Source organism: Hippocampus guttulatus, chromosome 3, assembly GCF_054856545.1.
Source record: "Hippocampus guttulatus isolate MCC_2025c chromosome 3, RoL_Hgut_1.0, whole genome shotgun sequence".
NCBI lineage: Eukaryota > Metazoa > Chordata > Actinopteri > Syngnathiformes > Syngnathidae > Hippocampus > Hippocampus guttulatus.
In genome coordinates this window covers 3,076,612-3,098,551 of record NC_141263.1, presented here as the reverse complement: position 1 = coordinate 3,098,551, position 21,940 = coordinate 3,076,612, and the positions used below count along the sequence as shown (strand labels likewise).

The 21,940-nt window shown below is 41.4% G+C and overlaps 1 protein-coding gene across 1 annotated transcript; it reads left to right on the top strand.

Annotated features, from left to right (window-relative positions):
- The first annotated feature begins 5,047 nt into the window (after positions 1 to 5,047).
- Positions 5,048 to 18,750, top strand: abhd17c (abhydrolase domain containing 17C, depalmitoylase). The gene is made up of 3 exons (XM_086107536.1): positions 5,048 to 5,876; positions 16,052 to 16,231; positions 16,583 to 18,750. The coding sequence occupies exons 1-3, from the start codon at positions 5,413 to 5,415 to the stop codon at positions 16,800 to 16,802; spliced, it is 864 nt and encodes a 287-aa protein (XP_085963662.1). The 5' UTR covers positions 5,048 to 5,412; the 3' UTR covers positions 16,803 to 18,750.
- Positions 18,751 to 21,940: the final 3,190 nt, after the last annotated feature.

The following is a 21,940-nucleotide window of genomic DNA, read 5'->3' as shown; positions in this document are numbered from 1 at the left end:
GTGGGTCCACCCGAAGGACAACAAATACCATATGCCAAACCAAAAGACAAAAACAACAAAAAAAAAAGCAGAGCTCTTGCAGACGGCTGCTAACTACGTCACCATCTTAAAAAAAATGATAATGCTTCCAATAATACACTTTACGAAATTTGAGTTATCTTTTCACAGGTAGTCATAATGTGGCCTGAAAGAACAGGAAGGTATGGATGGATAGGTTGGGGTAGAACCAATTTACCCCCTTTGACCTCCTTTTCATGTTTCAGAATGATGGGATGAGCGAAGCAGGCCTATTCAGAAGGAACACGCTGCTCCTGAGCCAAAGACACATCTTCACTTCTGCTCATGGAACATGTGTTTATTTTTAAGGTGAATGCTGACTTCATTAACCGATTAAATGTAGAGCAGTACTGGGTTCACATTCAGCCAAATGCTATCAAACAGGCTACACTTCACCGTGCAGGTGGATAATGACCATGAACTTGGTTGCCAGTGTACAGAAATTAGCTAAGGCCTCACCTTCATTTTCCCACAAAGGCAGAAAAGCAACACGACGTCACAAATCCTATCATCAAAGGGTACATGGATTTAATATCATCAAAAATCCCATAATCCCCTTTTCATCATTTTTACACTGTGGTAAATCAGACAGTTACGAGACAGAGCTTCTTAAAAGGAAATCATTGAAGGTTGCAAAACCCAATGCAAATACAAAAACAAAAACAAACAAACCTGTGAGCAGAAATAAACAGAAATGCACCCAGCATGATTCCCAAAAATGTGATCTATGTTTGATGCTTCAGAATTATTGACTTGTCTTCCCAGGAACTGACTCAACATGCACACTCCTTTTCCCCAAACTATTGCTCTGACCTATTACAATGTTTTTTTTTACTTTGGTTTTGTATTTCGAGTGCTGATTCGCGTATTTCAATGGCAGGCTTCAAGATAGTTCAGGAGTGAGTGGGATGTTAATTGTGCAACACTTTCTTAAAAATTCGAGTGACACGCTTTCATTTTCCAAACATTCACACCCTGATGATGCAGTAAAAAAAACTAAAAATAAATCCAATGTTCCAGGACGAGAGACATGTTGTGACTACTCTGTTTAAGTTACACATTTCAAGTTGAGGAAGTACTGTACTGCACTGGAGACCCGTTTCATCTAAAATCTCATAATCTTATGATTCAAGTAACCCACGAATGTTCCTATGGGCTCCATTTAAGATGAATAGACAAGGTACTGTATACGTGCAAAGAATCTAATCATATTCATAAAGAAGCAGACCAACGAAAATGCTTCTCCCGTCACCTTGTTTTCATATCACGATGCTTAAGTTGTTCAACAGTACCATAATATTCTTTCCAAATGTATGCGAAACAAGTTTTTACGCACTACAATTATTCTTTGTGATATGCCCCGAGGCGGCCTGGTGGACCAGTGGTTAGCGCGTCGACCTCACAATGCAGAGGTACCGGGTTCGATTCCAGCTCCTGCCTTGTTGTGTAGAGTTTGCATGTTCTCCCCGGGCCTGTGTGGTTTCCTCCCACATTCCGATAAACATGCATGACAGGCTGATTAAACACTCTAAAAATTGTCCCTAGGTGTGAGTGTGAGCGCGGATGGTTGTTCGTCTCTGTGTACCCTGCAATTGGCTGGCAACCGGTTCAGGGTGTCCCCCGCCTCCTGCCCGAAGACAGTTGGGATAGGCTCCAGCACCCCCCTCAACCCTTGTGAGGATAGGCAGATCGGAAAATGGATGAACCAGCAAATGTGAATTTCAAGATCCTCGAAGCCATGACTGAAAACGCTGACACTTGGTCACAAAGTAGAAGTCTATTGCAGACTAAGTAATTTCTCCAATCTGATCCCTGGTAAATAGTCATGCAAGATGACCATGACTTTTGACCCAAACTACCTTCAGTAAATGTTTTGTGTATCGTTAACAATTAAAATTGAGTGCTTGCTCTGCTAGATGAAATAATAAACAAGATAAACATTGTTTCATCTCTCAAGATGTAGCAATATTGGGTCATAATTATTTCACGAATTAACGCCGACTGGAGTTTACTGCCTGCAGTACATTCAAATGCCAATTGGGCACCAGATTTTGTTTTTTCATCATTACATTTAAAACACTCAAGCAGATGAAAAGCCTCTGGAAATCATTCATTCATTAGAAAGCTGCTACAAGTGAAAGAGTTTTGAGTTCGAGAAGACTGTTTGAACACCAGAGCCATGAAGACTGAGGAGTGCTGAGAATTAAGGAACATGTAGTTACGAATACCAATGCAATGCGCCCTCCAGTTTCGATAGTTTATCTCTGGGTCAAGAAAGCTGAAGCGTGTCCTTGTTGACAGTGGGCGAAAGTCTATTGACACCGTGCATTAGTCAGCATCCATCTTGTTTCCTTTTTTCCCCCCCTGAATACAACAATAAGGTAAAAGAAGATTAGTCGAGCACAGTGATTGAAAACATCTGACATTGACCATTCACATTGACCCTATTGGTTTAATTCACACCATATGGTCTCATTCAAATGTAAATGTTGGTGAGAGGCACAGAAGGAAGCGTTATATATTACGTTTTCTACAGTGAGTGGCCGGCAGCCAGCCTGTCGCACAAAGAGGTTCTTACTTCCAGATAAAGCATGCAAGCTAACCAGCAAATTGCCTCCCACTATCCTGTTGGAAAACATCATTAGACAGATCTAATCTGCAAATATTATCTTCAAGAATTTTCCCTGAGGCTTTAAAACAGTGTTGAAGTAAAAATGAGATGGATAAAGCCTCAGCATGCCTGAGATCTGACGGTGAATAAATATGATAATTAACCCTCTGCTATCTTGTTTAAGAGAGTGTTGAGCAGGACTTTTTTTCCCGGCCGATTCTCCATGCATGCGTTCCCTTCTACTGCAAGGATTTCTTCATTTTAAAAGAAGGTACGAAGGTTACACTGCTTTTAGAGGACGTGGCCTATCCCTTCAATTTAGCATTGCTACACTGTAGGCTATTTTGTTTTGCCATTTGATACATGCTAAATCAAAGATCAATTTGCTATGGTAGGGTTCTATTTGCAGACAAGCAGGGAGGCAAGGCAAGGCAAGGCAGACCGAAACAATAGATGAATTTCTATAGAACGAAAAGGCAGTCAAGATATTTGGATTAATCAAAAATAGTCAATAAACACAAGTCCAAAATAACAAGGTCCACAACACCAAAACGAACAGCAGAAATAAGACTTGACTTGACAAGGACTGAGACGGCAAACATACAATGAACTGACAAGCACAGGGAGAAAACAGGAAAAGTAAATATAGTACAAGCAACTGACAAAATAATCCTGCGGTGGATTAAAAACGGCTGATGATATATACAGTATATATATTGCTTGTTTTTATTACTGGTAGTTTTTTTTTTATTATTTTATTTTTATTTATAATATATATTTTTTAATTTAGTTATTTGTAGTTTTAGGATTAGTTTTACTTTAAATATATGCTACTCACAAAAAGTTAGGGACACTTGGCTTTTGGGTGAAATTTCAGGACAAGCCTAAAATGCATTCAAACCTTTTCCAGGTGAACTTAATATGACCTTCTCTCAGCTTTTGAATGCACATGTCCAACTGTTAAATGCTTGGGTACTTTGCTGTTCTCGAATGAGGATCTTAACGGCAAAATTAATTAACAGGTGTTTGACCCTTGAATTGACCAATAAATGTCCTGGTTCAGTTAGAGCTGAAGTTTGAATAGTCGTCCTCATAAGGCCGTTCATATTTTGACATCATGAGACAGAGACAACACCTAACAATGGATCACCAGTACCTTGCCATTGTGATGCTTCAAACAGGATGTTCTCAGACAGGAATTGGCCACTGAATTTAAGAGTGTCACAGAGTGTCATCAGCAGGTTGCAACAGATACAGAGAGGCTGGAAGAGTCACAGAAAGATGTGGAAGTGGACGTTCTTTGGGCACATCCCATGCTGATGACCACTACATTGTGAACTTCGTGCCCTGAGAAAGCGGATGATGAATGCCACTCAACTCCAGCCACGTTTAACGGAGATGACAGGCACCCAAGTCAGACCATTTGAAACCGTTTACATCAGCGTGGTCTGGTGCTGGACCACCTGCAAGGGTACCTGACCTCACCACCGGGCACAGGGATCATCGTCTTGCATGGGCCAGGGAGCATTTACACTGGACAAGGTAGCAGTGGGCCTCAGTGCTGTTCTCTGATGAAAGACGATTCACGATATGCAGAAATGATGGGCGCCAAAAATGTTGGAGACATAGAGGAGAGCACTGTGCATCAGCCACTGTTGTCACCAGATGAGGTTTTGCTGGTGGCGGTGTTACAGTGTGGGCAGGTGGGTCTAGTCGGTGCAGAACTGCCCTACGCCTTGTGATAAGCCCATACTACCTAAATAACATTATAAATCCAGTGATTGGGCCCCTACATGAACAACACGGGCCTTATTTCATCTTCATGGACTACAATACTCCAGCTCATCAAGGTAGCATCATCAGGGATCGGCTGTTGGAAACTGGTGTACCTCAAATGGAATGGCCTGCATTTTCTCCAGACCTGAATCGTGTTGAAAACCGGTGTGATCAGATGACTCGTAGGGTCGAGGCTTGAAACTCTGCACTCCAGAACCTCATACATACCTAAGTGAGTTGTGTACACAGAGGAAGAGACAGAGACACGGAGAGCATTTGTCACATGCAAAATATTCTACGATAAAGTAAACTGAACTGCAATTATCGAAAGACTGTTTGAACTTCCTTCTTCTGTAAATGAAAAAAATACACATAAAAGTATATAGGACGCTATAATCCGAGTTAGTTTTTAAAAAATGGAAAATGTAGTTAGTTGGATTGGGGGGATGCTTTTTTAAAAGCATTTTCATTTTAATTTTATTTCGATGATAAATGTATTTTTCAATTTTAGTTTGTTATTCCGTTCGTCTTCTGAATGATAACCTCGGTCCAGCGCCAGAATCACGACCAAACAGGATATCCGGTCAAACCGGAAAACGAAGATGTCTTCACTCTTCAGGTTAGAGCCTTTTCTTCCAAACAATGTAAATCAGAATAGGACATTCACTTCGTAATAACAATGATGGGGAAGCAGATAAACTTAACTGTTTATTACTTTATTTTCTGAAGAATAGTATTTCCAAATATGGGAGTTATGCTTCCGTGAGTAGCTAAGAGGTGTTTGTTAATAAACGAGTGTCACGAACGGCTAAGTGAATGCGCTAGCTCCAAAGTCGAGTTCCGAGCCACCTGTCACCACAATAGCCTTCTGAATGGCCCTTAGTTAGAGTTCCAAAGCCTCAAGGCAGTTTCCACCTATTTTAACTATAGGGGTTATTTTGCGTCAAGAGCCCGAACACGGAGCGAGGATGAATGGATTTTCTTTGAGCGAAATATGCTGGCTCTTCTGTTGTCCGCCCTGTCCCAGTCGCATCGCTGCAAAACTCGCTTTCCTTCCACCGGAGCCCACCTACTCCGTCCATACCGATGCTAACGGTGCCTCGAGCTTGCATTTAACCGAACGAGCAGACTGGCAGTACTCCCAGCGTGAACTCGACGCGGTGGAGGTATTCAGCACCAGAAGTACTCGGGGCAACAGGGTGCAAACGATGTTTGTGCGTTGCGCGCCCAACAGCCGGTACACGTTACTATTTTCACATGGAAACGCCGTGGACTTGGGACAGATGTGCAGTTTTTACATCGGCTTGGGCTCCAGAATCAACTGCAACGTGTTTTCCTACGACTACTCGGGCTATGGAGTCAGCACTGGCAAGCCTTCTGAGAAGAACATGTATGCTGATATCGACGCGGCCTGGCAAGTCCTGAGGAACAAGTGAGTTGGAACCATGCAAGTGAATTCATGCAGTAACCAATTTGTGACCGTAAGGCATTTTTGAATTTCACAATGCAGCTCCCCACCTCCTTTTTTAATTGTAGGTAGAGTTTGACACCAAGTAACCACAAGAGTGATTACAGTATGAATGGCAAGTACTGATGCAAATCGGTGTAACTCATTCAACCAATTCATTAGAGGCAAATGGACATGCTCACTCACCAGTCACAACACGAAATCGAGTGCACAGTGTAATGGGAATCATTACTTCAGACAATCCATAAATTTAGCCTTGCGGGTGGATAATATTGCTCACTTTTGATTGACACAATCAGTCTTGTAAAAAAAAAAAAGCAGGTGGATTTTTTTTTATCGCACTATGTATTTGTTGCAAGCCTGTACATGTAGGGGGTGGGTTAGGGCTGCCTGGGCACCTGCTCCTTCATGCCCAGAGCGCCCTTTGTTTTGTTTTTTTTCTTTCATGTGCTTGTGTGAGAAACTCTTTTACAGTGATTAAAACAATTCAATTTTGACATCTCATTACGCATTTGCGAGCTACTCCTGAACGTATCACAATTTAGTCACCTCCAAAAATATTGGAACGACTTTGTTTCTGTGGTATACTGAAGACATTTAGTTTTCAGATCAAGTGATGAATATGAGACAAAAGTCGAGAATTTATTTCATGGTATTTACGTGTGGTAAACAAGTCAGGAGGGAGCACCGTTTGCTTAAGGCCTCAGGTTATTTCATTGAGGAAAGCAAACAAAATAACTAAAACTAAAATTGAAAAAACATTTGAATGAACAAAATAAAAGAAAATCCAAAATGCTTTTAGGAAAACAAAAACTAGCCATAACTAAATTTTACCTCCTGAAGAGGAAACTCAAGGGAGAACCCCCCAAAACACAAACAAGAACTGAAAGAGACCGCAGCAAAGGCCAGGAAAAGCATTCGAAATGAAGAATGCACGGTCTGGTCAAGTCAATGGATTGTAGGCCATTGATGCACTTATTGCAGGTTTGCGTTCACGTCACCAAATATTAAATCATTTAAACTTCATTTAATAATGTCTGTTCCAATACATTGGCTCACCTAAAAAGCCCAGTGTGGCTTCAAATGAATGATGCTCTGTCCTGAGTTTGTTAACACACCCAGATGTAAATACCATGAAATAAAAGCCAGAATTCTCTACTTTTGTTGAATATTCATGCCTTACTATACAGCAAAAATAAAGGAATTGACCTTGCTACTTTTGGAGGGGACTATTTGTGAGCTATCTCACACATACACATACGCAGCAGGTGTTTTGACATTCACAACACAATGACGCTGGTTGGAGCTGATATAATGTTCAACAAACAAGCCATGTAAGGCGAGTCAAACATGTTGATAATGTCATGAATTTATGACAAAATATTTGGAACATGAATGGATAATGTGAAATAAGATGGTCATGATTGTGAAAAGCCCACCCGCAGGGAGATGTCGGAATTTTTGCAGTCGCGGGTCAAAAGTCAACAGTGTTTTGATCAAATTTTTATGTACTCTAGTACTAGTTCTGACGAACACTGTCAGAGAGGTTTTCATTTCACAATGTATTCATTAATTTGGTTGTGTATGCGGATTTGTTAAGTTTCGAAAAAATGTGCCTCAAATTTATTTTTAAAAAACTAATTTTTGGGGGGAGAAAAAAAACAATTTTTGGCAGTCCGATGCAGTTTGCTTAGGATGAATATAAAAACACGAACACAATGGATGGCAGTCTTTGAAATGATTGAGGGTCGCGTCACTGCAGCTTTTTTGATTGTCTGCTGCCCAACCTGTCTTAATGATATTAGCTTCCTTATTAATGTTGTTTTCCAAAGTTGGAAACTGTGGGGAGCGGCATGGTGGCCAACTGGTTCGCACATCCGCCTCACAGTGCAGAGGTGACGGGTTCGATTCTGACTCCGGCCTTCCTGTGTGGAGTTTCCATGTTCTCCCCGTGCCTGCGTGGGTTTTCTCCGGGTACTCCGGTTTCCTCCCACATTCCAAAAACATGCATGGCAGGCTGATTGAACACTCCAAATTGTCCCTAGGTGTGCTTGTGAGAGCGAATGTCTGTTTGTCAATGTGTGCCCTGTGATTGGCTGGCAACCTGTTTGGAGTGTACCCGCCTACTGCCCAAAGACAGCTGGGATAAACTCCAGTACGTCCGCAACCCTCGTTAGGATAAGCGGATTGGTAAATGGATGGATGGATGGATGGAAACTGTGGGTATACGACATACTGTAGTCATTGTTTTCCATCTGCCACGTACATCCAGGTTTTATTCTGCAAGGTCATTTTCATTTGGCTCTGGTTAAAATTGTTTTGAATAAAAAAAAATTGTTTTGAACAATACTGAAGATCTCAATATGGGCCCAAAACATTTCTTGCTTCAGTTTTGGTGAAGTTATGATGTGTTCTTGTCTAGTTTGTCCTTGACAACACAATTGAGTTTGAGTCGAAGTGGTTGTAGTGTGCAATAGGAGGACAGGGCTGGGAGTTGGATGACGGTCATTGTTTTATGATTTGATTCATGACGGAAAAACACTTAGTGACATGAGACTGTTAAAATTTTCGAAATAGTTGTCAGTATGATGCATTGCAGCTCTTCACTGTAAACCAGAGGTTCTTAACCTGGGTTCGATCGAACCCAAGGGGTTCGGTGAATCAGTCTCAGGAATTCGACAGAGCCTCTGCCATGAATTATAAGCTACACTCGACTCAATGTGTCAATTAGTTCTGACATGCCCGCTTTGCCATCACTGGCTGGTTCATTTTGTGCACAATTAAAAAACGTATACTTTATACTAGTACTAATTGTGTTCCTCCAACACATCTGATTCAAATGAGCAGCTCCAGACTTGGCCCCACCACTGATATCGAGTTAAATAAACAGACAGGTTTTAGTTTTACTGTGCACGCTTATGCATAATGTTTCTATCCATTTTTATTCCATCCATTATCCAAACCGCTTATCCTCACGAGGGTCGCGGGCGTGCCGCAGCCTATCCCAACTGACTTCAGCCAGTTGGCGGGTTCCACCCTGAACTATGGTTGCCAGGGCTAACATTTTTATTTTCTAAATGATTTCAATCTTTTGAGATCACTGAAAGAAATGCCAGCCAGGTGAAATAATTAGTTTGCCATCTAAACCTAATCTCACAAACATTACTGAAGGAGGTTGTCCCACATTATTTAGCAAGTCACAGTTTTTGAGAGGACAATTAGGGGGAAGCTCAAATTGCTCAGTGCTGCTCAAAATGAATGAAAACACTTGACATTTCAAGAAAATAATTCGGAACAAATGTCTGGAAAATGACTGGCCAAGCCTATTTCTTTATCACTGCTGTGATGTACAAAAATACAATATTGTGCTTTCTTTTTTTCCAATGTCATGAGTTTTTGTTGCCCGATTGTGTGAGGTTTTTATACAGGGTTGTCACCTTTTTATTTCACCAACCTCCTCACAATATCGTTATAATTATCAAATTGTGAGGTTCATACCGTGATATTGTGACTTTTGAACATCCCTCGGAAAAGTGTGTGTGCGTGTGTGTGTGAGAATGTAACAAAAAAAAATGCCCTGCAATACATACGCTGACTGTAGGAAAATTGACCTAAACTCTCATAGCTTTGCTGATTAGTTATACTTTTGGAATATTCCCAAATATCTTCCACAAAAGGCCTGTGGTAGAAGTCAGTCAACAGTGAAATTGATTAAAACACAAAAAAACAAAACACTGCAGTTGATCAGACACTCAGGGAATATGCATGTGTGCTGAGCACAGTGGTTTTTGAATAAATAAGATTGCAGACCGTTTAGAGTGCAACATAAGATTCCGTGGGTGGCTATAAGCTTCCTTGAAGCTGCTCTCATGCACGGGGATGATATTTCGTCTGAAAATTGGTTTTAACTTATTGGCGCTTGATATCCTGATATACACGTATGGACAAAATCATTGGTACCGCTCTGTTAACCCTTTCTTGCACCAATAATGATAACCTGTCATCTGATAACATGATAAGCTGTCCACTGTAGTAGGTGCTGTCCCTTGGCCGCAAGATCCAAATCGTTTGTAACAAGTGAAAACAGACCAGCCACATGATGTAGTAGACAACCATTCACTTTTCTGGAACGAGAATCTCTTGACACAAGATACCAACTTGAACTACGAGAATAACAGCAAGAGCAGTGAAGTAACAGTGGAAATTATTCCAGCTGAGCATGGCACCTTTTTCACTTCTGGTATGTATCAAGTGATTAAGTCTGCAAACATTGATCAGAGAATGCTTCGCAGAACTGCGCTGTACAAATAGTTACTGAACCAAAACCATCCAGCAAATGCAAGAAACTGTTTTCACAATGAACATTTCTCAGTGGCTTAGTCAATCAACTTTTCGGAAGTAGTTATGGAGTGCGATGGGTTTTCATTAAATAGGTACAAATAGTCGTTATTCATCATAGTTTTGATTCTTTGTCTGGTGAAAAACGCTTGAGGGAACAAAGTCGAATGACTCTTCACAATAGGTCAGTTAGGGTTCGAGTTGTTCTTTTTCAGGGTTGAAATTTTCGAGTGATCACCTCCATGAATTGTCAGCGTTGTCCTGTTGTTGACCTCAACGTTTGGTTTTTTGTACTGCAAAGATTAACTAGCTTTCGATTATAGCCGGATTTATTTTGTTTATATATATATATATATATATTGTAAATTTCCCCAGTGTGGGACTAATAAAGGATATCTTATCTTATCTTTTTATATATATATATATATATATATATATATAGCGTGCTTGTTTATATATATATATATATATAAGATAAGATAAGATATCCTTTATTAGTCCCACACTGGGGAAATTTACAATATATATATAAACAAAATAAATCCGGCTATAATATATATATATATATATATATATATATATATATAGCAGTGGCGATTGCTCTCGGACTGCAAGGGAAGCTCGGCTTCCCCTAAAATGTCGCTGAGCGTCTACTGCCCGGACGCCGAGCGTCTCGAGAGTTCAGGGTACGTTGTCCCAATGCGTTGAATGGAGACGAGTCATTGGATACAAGCTGGTTTTTGTCCCGCCCACGGACGCTCGGCGTCTCTGGGACTGGATGGCAGTGGGAGGGTCCTGGACGCCAGGCTTTCCTGCATCAGATTGGATGATCTGTCTGAGCCTGTGTGTCAGTTTGATTGACATCGAGATGAGCCAATCACCGACCTTTTAGTGTAGGCATCCGTGTGAGCAATTTTTCAATTCGCATTCTGTTCTGAGTTGAGATGGAGACTTCTCCTAATCATTTTAGCGACACTCTTTGTTTTAAACAACTTGCGACAAATTAATCTTTTATTTCTGGTGGGTTTTATTGTTGTTCCTGTAGTTGTAGGACACTAATTAAGCCCCTGGAACATACGCCTTGTTGGTATGACAGGGTCACTGATCATTTTCTCGAAAAGGAACGGAGAGTAGAATTCACGTAGCAATAAACAGACATATTTTATGATGTCGGCCAAAATTGAGCTTCCCCTCTTTGACAGACCAGCATCCGCCACTGATAGATAGATATCTATATCTATATCTATATATATCTATATATATCTATCTCTATATATATATATATATTTTTTTTTTTTCAAGCTGTCAAACGATTAAAATATTTAATCTAATTAAAAATGCAACTGTCATAATTAACTCAAATTAACTGAAAATTAATCGTGATTACTCACGCGTTTTTTATCGTTTCTGAATTTCCTTTTATATTTTTTGTCCTATTTTTCCAGATTTTAACCGAACGAGCAGACTGGCAGTACTCCCAGTACTCATCAACATGGAATCATGAATCAGTTTTCTATGTGCAAACACATGAACATTTTTCACTTAGAGCAGTGATTCACACATAATCTCTCACACAATATTACTGTCCATCAACAACAGTTAAAAAAATATTTTGTCACACAACAGCTGCTTTAACAGCTCATATTTATGGAATCAAAACAGAGCAATATAACATTATAAAGTGCACATCGAAGGTAAACTAGTACTCAGCCTATCGTGGATTTAAGCCATGGTTGCATACTTCGTTTTTCTCAAGTTGGCTTTGAACACAGCAGTCAGGCTATGTTGATTCTGTTGGTCCTTCTTGCGCGGAAGTCTCTCGATGGTTTTGTGTAGACATCATTTCAGATGACTACACTTGGTTCGATGACAACACTGGAGACGTTTTATTTTCAGTGTGTTCGCTAGGTCGCTACCACTGCACCGCTGAACTCTCGACGTGCCTCAGCGCACCGTCACTGTCAGACGAACACGGAGAAGCTCCACCCGCATCATTTATATGGACACGGAACACTGTAACCTTCCACACAAAATAGTTCCAAACAAGTAACAATCGCGTCAGTGGCATACATCGAGGCTACCTGCTCTTTATTCACCAGAGGCTCACCAACCTAGTCTCTTATTTCTCTCCCGAAACTGTCTTCTCCCGCTTGGTGTACCTTAGCCTTCTCCGCTACGTACAATCTCTGTACACAGCTTGTAATGGAGGCTCTCGCTGGCAATCCGTAGTGGACCGTTAGATGCAATGCGAATGATTTCAGCTTGAGTCGAGCTGTGGACAATGTTGATAGGCTTGCATGCAGTAGCCATACATTTAGCTCTGGCTTCAGCAAATTTGTTCTTCGTCGTGTTATCCATTTTCTTCACTTCGAAATGATCCATAGCTGTCTGTCTGAGACAAGGGGGCGGAGTACTCACGTCAGCTGTGTGCTTGGCCATGTGGTATTTCAGACTCGACGTGCTATGATGATAGCTCAGTTTATGACTGCAAAACATCCAGGTAACTTTGGTCTTGTCAGTGGAACAATCTGGCAACTTTTTAAAAGTAAACTTTCCATTCATAAACTCTTTAAGTATCCGTTTTCGGTGTCTGCCGTGGCTGGCAAAACAAACGTGCGTGGACCTATGCAGCGTGCTTGTTGTTTTGTTTCTGGTTTATTTATAGAGCAACGTAACATCCGCTGTGACTTGTGCTGCATTAATCTCGCGAGAAAAAATTGAATCCCGTTAAAATTCATTTAAATTAATGCCAATAAAAACGCGCTAAACTGACAGCTCTAATATCTCTCTCTCTCTCTCTCTCTCTCTCTATATATATATATATATATATATATATATATATATATATTATACATGTATGTATGAGTGAGGGAATGTGCGTTTTTTTTTTTTTTTTAAAGCTCCTCATCTCGATTTATTTTACTTAACCATTCTCATATTGGGGAACTTTCCTTGAAAGTGCATAACCGCCTCAGAGTTTTAAGTAAGACAAAAACAAGAATTGACACTTGGCTTTCAAAAAACTCATCAACATTTTGGCCGAGTCAAACTCAAAGCATGCAGTCATTCCCAAACTTAAAGAATGCCGGTAGGCAGTTTGAAATCTACTTAGGCACACCGAAACCTGAAATCACCACACAGAAGATGGGGTGAAGATCATTCATTCGCAAATACAGAACAGTTTTCAGGACGGTGTTCCATTCACACTGTATTGGCACAGCACTGAACACAAAGTGTGAGTCGAAAGATAAAGAAAGCTTTTTGTTTTTTTCACATAAATGTAGCTTACAAGTACACGCACCGAGCAAAAACATCAGCGCCACACCATTCACAGGCTCCTATTTTTCACGAGCTCAATTATTTCAAACATTTTCGCCATACACAAAATGCCATTTGCCCTCACACATTGTTCACAAAGCTGTGGAAATCTGTGTTCAGTGAGCATTTGTGCTTTGTCGAGATCTTCCATCCCACCTGACAGGTTTGGCATATCAAGACACTGATGAGACAGCATGAAAATCGCACAGGTGTGCCTTTGGCTGGACCCAATAAAAGGTGACTCAAAGCCAAACAAGTTTTGAATGCACATGCACGTCCATCAGAGATCTTGCCTTTGAGTTCAATGTTCATTTCTCTGCCTTAATCCAGCTCAGCATTTCAAACAGTTTGGCCGCATGTCCAGCCTCACAACCGCAGACCACAATAAAGCAAAAAAATGCACATTTCCAAGTGGTCTTTTATACCTGTGCAATAATCACGATGTCTAACTGGCATCTTGATCTATGCCATTGCTGTGAGTTTGGATGGATAATCGCGACAAAGGAGAAATGCTCACTCAACACAGATTGCGACAGTTTTTTGAACAATATTTGAACGAATTGGACTTTTGTGTGCGTAGAAACAGTTGGAGATCTTTTGAGTCCCGCAGTCAAAAAGTGGGAGCAAACGCAAAAGTGTAATTTTTCCTCAGTATGGATTGGTAATAATTGCCTGCGTTTTGGGCCCTAAGTTGACTCCACAACACCTAGTATGTTAAAATGTTGTAACTTTGTCTGTCAGTGAGCTTTTCACAATCACGAACAACTCACTTCACCTCACGTGATGCCTGAATATTACTAATTCCTGTCTCCGCTTTATCAGAGTGTAACCGTTTGACTCAACTTACAGAGCTTGTTTGTTGAACATGAGATCAGCTCTAATTGTGTACTGTATGTCCAAACACACGCTCTGTGTGTCTCACAGCTCCTGCGCGTGCCATTGTGAATGATGGGTTCAGGAGCAGCTCGGAAATTCCCGTGGCATGTTAAAACTGAACTTTATTGTTTAATTGGCAGCGTGTATGTGAGCTCATTTAGAAGGCGGATGTAAAAGGGGTTCAAACTGCCTGATTTGTCTGTGTTTTTATGGATGGTGCTTCTGACCGGTTGCTTCTCTCCCCTCTCTCATCCGCACACTTGCTGTTGATGATCTTAACCCTTTCTTTTTGTAAGGGGGAGGGGGTGAGTTACATAACATTGTCACCATTATATGGCCACTGAACTGACAGGTTGTCACAAACAAGCACATGCGAATAAAAATAAATAAATAAATAGAGGGCCGGGGGGGGGGGGCTGGCATGGCAAAAAGGCACACTTAAGCGATTGTGCACTGACTGCTCTCACATTCTCGGCACACAGCAAACGTGTGAAGCGCATTAAAATAAACAAATTAAAAGTGAACCTGAGATTTATTTACATTTTGTGCTTTCATCTTCTCATTTCAAGATATGGAAATGTTTATTTGGCACGTGGTGGATGGAACGGGAAAGATGAGTAAGAAAATCAAAGAAAGATACACTAAATACAAGATAAGAGTGAGTTTGTACAAAGGAAATCACTGCCTGCCTGAGTGGGAGAGCTGACACAGGGCGGCAAGGATGCAATTTTGTAGCATGTTAAGTGCATAAACATCACTATCGTAGCTCACTTTTTTTTAAAATGCCGCTCCTGGGTGCTCCAGATAGGATTCTTTGACAATGCCATCGGTGACCCTTGCGGTTGACTTGGCCAACCACAATCAACTGGTTGGGCATTTCTGCTCTAACAAGAGGGGGGAAAAGTATGACCGCTGGAAATGTGCAAAATTGGGCCAAAGTGGACATTCAAACATTCTTGTACATTTCAGAGCATAGCTAGCAACCAGTCCTGTTTATTTATTTATCTTTTAAATTTTATTTTACTCGTGCCTTCCGATTTTCTTAGCCGTATGTAAAATGTACCAGCAGAGGGGTCAGTTAAATCTCGGTGGGGCGGCGAGGCAGGCACGTTTGTTTTTGTTTTTTGTTTCTCCCCCCCGTACTCATGCATGACAACTTTAAAATATCAACATGTTAAACTCACACTGCAACAAAACAATACTTCCCAAATAACCTTAACAAGTTGTTAAAGCTCAACCCGTATTGTTTTGTGTTTTTTGTTATTGTAGTGTCCTTGGGTCTTTGGTGTCTTGAAAGGCGCTTATAAATAAAATGTATTATTATTATTATTAAAGTTAGACATTCTAAATTTCATGGCGACACGAAAAGCTAGTTGAAACTGTTGGCGAAAGTCTGTGACCATTTGTGACCTTGAAGAAACTGACAAAAAATGAACATTTGGTTTGTGTGCAAACACTCACTGAGTGAGATACTGGCTGAAGGCAACTTGATTTGGTCAGTCTTGTACAGTATTCAAGTACTCTGAGTTAAGATTCACAAAAGCACGCGACTTTATATTGTGATGAGATTTAACTGAACGTTGTTAGTATCTGGTTTGTCAACACAGGTACGGGGTAACACCAGAGAACATCATCCTCTACGGGCAGAGTATCGGCACTGTGCCCACCATCGACCTGGCTGCTCGCCATGAATGCGCAGCCATCATCCTGCACTCGCCGCTCATGTCGGGGCTTCGAGTGGCTTTCCCCAACACGCGCAAAACCTACTGCTTCGATGCGTTCCCCAGGTGAGTCTCTTCCACATGCTCATGTACACGTGCAAACGGCTCTCTCCGCCGAACTTGGTGTATAGTCCGGAATTACAGCAACTCGCCGTAACGTCAAATTGTTAATTTTCCATCTGCCCACGGTTTTAGTCGTGTTGCCCATGCAAGTGGCTGAGCATTGAAAATATTCAAGGGCGATTTGGTGGTGAATTAATAGGAAGTGCAAAAACTTGAATGTTGTACTCTGTCATTCAAGTAATTAGTTCAGACTGAATCGAGTGGACCATCGCTGATGCTATCCAAGTAGTGCACAAAAGGATAACAGACGAATGACTTGTGAATCCTGAATCTCTGTCTCTCTGCTCTCCGTAGTATCGACAAGGTGTCCAAGATGGCATCCCCAGTGCTTGTGATCCACGGTACAGAGGATGAAGTGATCGACTTCTCCCATGGCCTAGCCATGTACGAGCGCTGCCCGCGTGCCGTCGAGCCACTCTGGGTGGAGGGAGCAGGCCATAATGACATAGAACTCTATGCGCAATACCTGGAGAGACTCAAGCAGTTCATTTCCTTTGAGCTCTCCACATCCTGAGTGGGGGCAGCACACACAGGCCAGGGTTCAGTTCAACAGTCTTCTCATGTGGCATTCCCGTGTATTTGGAGACACTCGAGGGATGGCATGAAAGTTATATTGAAAGTGCACCTGAAAGTGCAAGTCAACCGTCAACCGAGGCCAGGGTGACATGCCGTTCCGATGGCTATGGTATCGCCAAACTTGATGCTTTATCTGTATGGGTGGGCACAATTTGACAACTAGGCTTGGGCAAGCTGTTTGTCAATCTCCAACCATTTCCCACTCCAGCTCTAATTCTTTCCCTTGGTCTGAACATCGCTTGTCTATTTTGTCGAACTAAGAACTCGAACGTGTCACATTGACTTATTCTTCTCACTTTATACTGTGATGCCTGCCTACTGAGAGTCTCTGACATGTTCAAACTTTAGTCACCTCAAGTAACAATTCAAATGACTACATTTTGGTGGAGGGGGGGGGGGTTGCTAGGTTTGCTAGGCTCATCAAACAAATGCACTTTTTATTGTGCATCTACTTTCGGGAATCCGTGCCCTTTTACAAGCATCACGTTTTTCTTTTTTATCAGGAGTAGTTTTTTTTTCCTTTTTTTTTTTACCCATTTTCTAAATCAAAGTGATCTCCAACATATCAGAACTTTTATAGCCGTGTTCTTTGTAGCCCTCATGGCCGCTAACCTCTGGTCTAAGTAGGTGCAGTACACATCAAAACAGTATGTGAACAAACATGCAGTCATCACCATTGGAGCTGACATGATGTTGGAAAAAGATGGATGCCAGCCTTAACAAAATAACCAGAGATCATGTGCTGCTTAAGATTTACGGCTTGTGATAATGAAGACGGGAGTTAGTTTCCTGTTTTTTTTTTTTAATTATACTGGTACCTCCTTGTTACATCTCCCTTCACTGAACTGCAACATGTGATCCATGTCAAACATTTTTTTTTTCTCGGTGTACCTCTTCTACTTTTTTAACACTCCAAGCTTTGCTCTCAGGCAGTTCTCAGACACCATGCTGGACAGAAATGCTTTTGTTTGAGATGCACTCAGTCAAACACTGTGAAAGCTGGGAAACGCAGTGAAATATTTGTAAGCTACGACACAGAGGATGGAAGTCTGTCCGCCACCGTTCTTGTCAATCTGAGTCCCACACTCCCATTGGGTAGACAGCAGTCCAGCTGTAACTCCCCTGAAAAAAAAATGTCGCTCGCTGAGCCCCTGTGGAATTTTGCTGTTTTCTTTTAGGATGAAACTCCAAAGACATGAAAGCGAAGCATTATGAGATAGCTTAGTAACTTCTCGTACTTATGGCCATTTTGTACCGTATAGCATGTCATCTTTTTCTCATTTTGTCTTAGCATAAGAAAAAATTAAAAACCAAAACCCCTCAAAACTAGGAATTTAAAGTGATGTATTCCACAAACATTGTGAAGTATAATTTTGAGAATGAGAGCGGTCGTGTTTGACGGATACAAAGCAACTGTGATAATTTCATTGTGATTTTTTAAAAAACAATTCTTCTTCTCATTGTATCTGATTGACTGGCCTTCTTTTTCTCTTTTACATGGCTTGATTGCCCCAGTTAAGTTTTTGTAGCTGTTTTGATACTTAATGTTTCTATAATTAGTATTTTGAATGTTGCTAGATTGATATTCTATCAAGTATACATCTTTTGGACATTGTGCCGCCTAGTCTCACTGATCCTGGAATCACTTATGCAAGTATAAAGCAAATGACACGAGAAAGAGCAGGTTTTGGTCATATTAAATGTAATATGCCTTAATTGTTTTGAAATTGTGCAGAATAAAAGCAACACAATGTATGGTTGCATAAAAAAAATGGTCATGATTTATTGAGTGTCACTTGGTTAGAAAGGATTTGGTTAAGGGATTTCGTGTCATAACACTGATTATGAAAAACATGTGTTGCAAATGATGTGCATCAACTTCAGGTTTCTTGCTAAAATACCAAAATTGCAAATTGACTTTTAAGAATGTCAAGCTATTCCAAACATTTTTTGTTACCAGTCCCATTTTTAAAATAAATATAAGATTTGAATAGTTTTTACTAACACCCGCTTTTAAAGCTAGTTATTCACCGGTTTTGTTGTGTGACTGTAATATGAGGCAATCCTACATTTTATTTGGTTACAGTCATAATGGCCTTTCGAAGACAATCATAACTATGATGTGGCCCCTGACAAAAATGAGTTTGACACACATGGATGGATTTGAACTGTGTTCACCTGTGTCAAAGCCAGCAGCAATCCACCGCATTGCTCAATTGCCAAGTAACATTTCTAATCTACCATCGATAGAACATAGTTAGCAGCATCAGGCATGCAATTAGGATGGGGGGGGGGGGGGTGGAAGTCCACCAATAACAAAAATGCTCAACATTTTTTGCCCCCCAGGCATTGTCGACACAATTGTACGCCACCCACACTGACATTTCTAGGCCACATAAGTCCATTGTACTTGGTCGAAACCACTCATGACTGAAATTTGAACCATGTTCCCTTTGCTCAGCTGGAAGGTAACTTGTTTTCTACCATCGCTAGTTACAATGGAGTTAATATAGTTAGCATCGCTAGCTGTAAAGTTCTTCACGGCAACGAGACGTGATGCTTACCTGCTGGGATACAGACACGCACACAGATCCACAACAACATACATACTGCATACACAACCCTAATTCACCGCCTTCTGCTGGCTCCCACATTCTCCTCGGATGGAGAATGGAGAGCGCGCAGCAGATGCGCTAGCCTTGAAGTGGCTTGGCTGCTCGAGAAGGGGCGCTTTGGGGTCACACTCTCCCACCCTTTCTTCCCTCCCTTCCGACCAAATGCCTTAGAACTCTTTTATAAAGATTATGTTGTGTGTGCTGAGGTTTTCTGGGTTCACACTAAGGCCCTTTTAAGGAGCATACCTCACGCTTTGTTCCCCACTTCTCCCTTCCTAGTCTATTCTGTTCTCATTCTTAGAACTCAGGGCACCATGAGTGGTGAATCTATGAACTTTCCCATTATGTCTTGCTCTCTTGGTCACTGTTATTCATGTTTCTTCAGTGGCGTTCCGTCAGGGCCAGCAAGGCCTTCTCTGCTGGCCTAAACATTCTCAGAAAAGTAAATTTAATAAATTTACTTTTCTGAGAATAGCATTAATTTGTTATTTTATTTTCATAAATATGTAAACAAAATTATTCTCTGTATTCTTTACGTCATATTATTTCCACTTAGTCTAGTGGCTTTCAATGTTATTTTAAATAACATTGAAAGACACTCAATAAATAACTTATTTATTTTGGTAGAGTTTTTAACCAATCATATTTCAGCTAGCTTGTGTTGCCAGGTAAATTAAACTTGCTCGTGAGTGAACGGGCACAGTCAGGTTGCAATAGCCAATCAGATCACGAGTCTGAGACTCGTCTCCGTACTAGGGCCAGCTAGAAGGCCTTGCGTTGAGACTGGCCGTGTGCGTTCGGTGATTGGATTAGTGCCTTTTCTGTTTACTGTGACTTGTTCAATAAAGATTCTTTAAAAAAAAAAAAAAGATTGGATTCGCGCCTGCTAGAGCTATCACTGCATTTTAACCCAAAATGGCCAAAGGAGAAGACATTGATCTGGTTGCAGAACTACTTTCCACACAATTTTCAAGACGGGCCTACCACAAAAAGCTGGATATTGTGCGAAGAGGTCGCCCAACTCCTGCGCTAGCTAGCCTGTCCCAGCAAGGAAAAGGTTTTGTCCGTCATTTTCAGACGAGCAATTATGAACGGTACCTCACAGCCTCTGAGAAACGCTGCAAATTGTACTGCTGGTAATGACTATTGCTTGCAACTGACCGATTTGGTGTTCGGAGCCACACTGGATTGTTTTACCAAGGCAGCAAGGAAACATCAGTGCACGGCTGGGCACTTACAAGCTACGGTGCGTTTAAAAAACGTTTGAGGACACTCTCATAGATCTGCAGCTCAGTGAACAGGCACTACATTGGTGAGTACCGTATTTTCACGACCATTCGACGCACCGTATGGTTGGGCGCAGTCTCATTAATGGGTGCTATTTCTGTATTTTACACATAGACAAAACCCCCTGTATTATTGGCCGCAATTTTAAAGTGGTAAAACATACGCCAGCTTAAACATACGGCATGCATGCGCGCACGCTAAAAACACGTTAGCTTGTAGCATACGGTAGCATGCCAAGACATACAGATACAAGCTAAAAACACGTTTTTAAAAAGGCAACGGAAAACTGAGTTCCGTTGTATTTTATTTAGCCATCGTACAATGTACTCACGTTTTTCGATCAATCATCACCCAGAAATCCATCAAAGTCCTCATCCTCTGTATCAGAATTGAACAATTGTGCAAGTACCGGTAATCCATCAAAAACGCCGTGTTCCCTCTCGTTGTCAGTCACTCTCATTGCCATGTGGCTCCACAGAAATGCCGGCTTTGCCAAAAACTCGAACAACAGTGCAAGCAGACACGTTCGTCCAAGCAGCCACAATCCATTCGCAAATTGTGGCGTAACTCGCCCGGCGCTGCCTCTCACTCTTTGTAAAGTTGTGTTTGCCATCGATCATTCATTGTCCCCATGCCGTTCGCAACTTTACTTTGAACGCCCGGTTGATGCCGATGTCCAGCGGTTGGAGTTCTTTAGTCAAGCCTCCGGGAATAACGGCAAGCTCAGAGTTCATTTGCTTGACTTGGTTTTTCACCGCTGCTGTGAGATGGGCACGCATGCCAAAAGCATAACCGATGGCTTGAAGTTTGAACTGAGCTTCGTAGGCGTGTCTCTTTGTAGAATTTATTTTCGGGGGTTCTTAGAAACCAAAACCGAAGTTGTTTTGCAACAATGCACATAGCCACACTCTATACAGGTGTTGGTACCTGCTTGGGGCGTACCTTTAGCGTCCACTTACACGCCCACCCTTCACTCATTGGCGGACTTCTTCCCCGCATGCCTGTCCTCACTCACATCTGCCTTTTCTCTATATAAACAGCGTGTCGGCTGTCAGTCAGGTTTTGGAACTCAGCGCATAGACAAGACGCTCCGCATCATAAGGCGTCCTTTCCATTTTGGAGAAAATTTTAGACTTTTAATGGCGCCTTATAGTCGTGAAAATACGGTAAATGA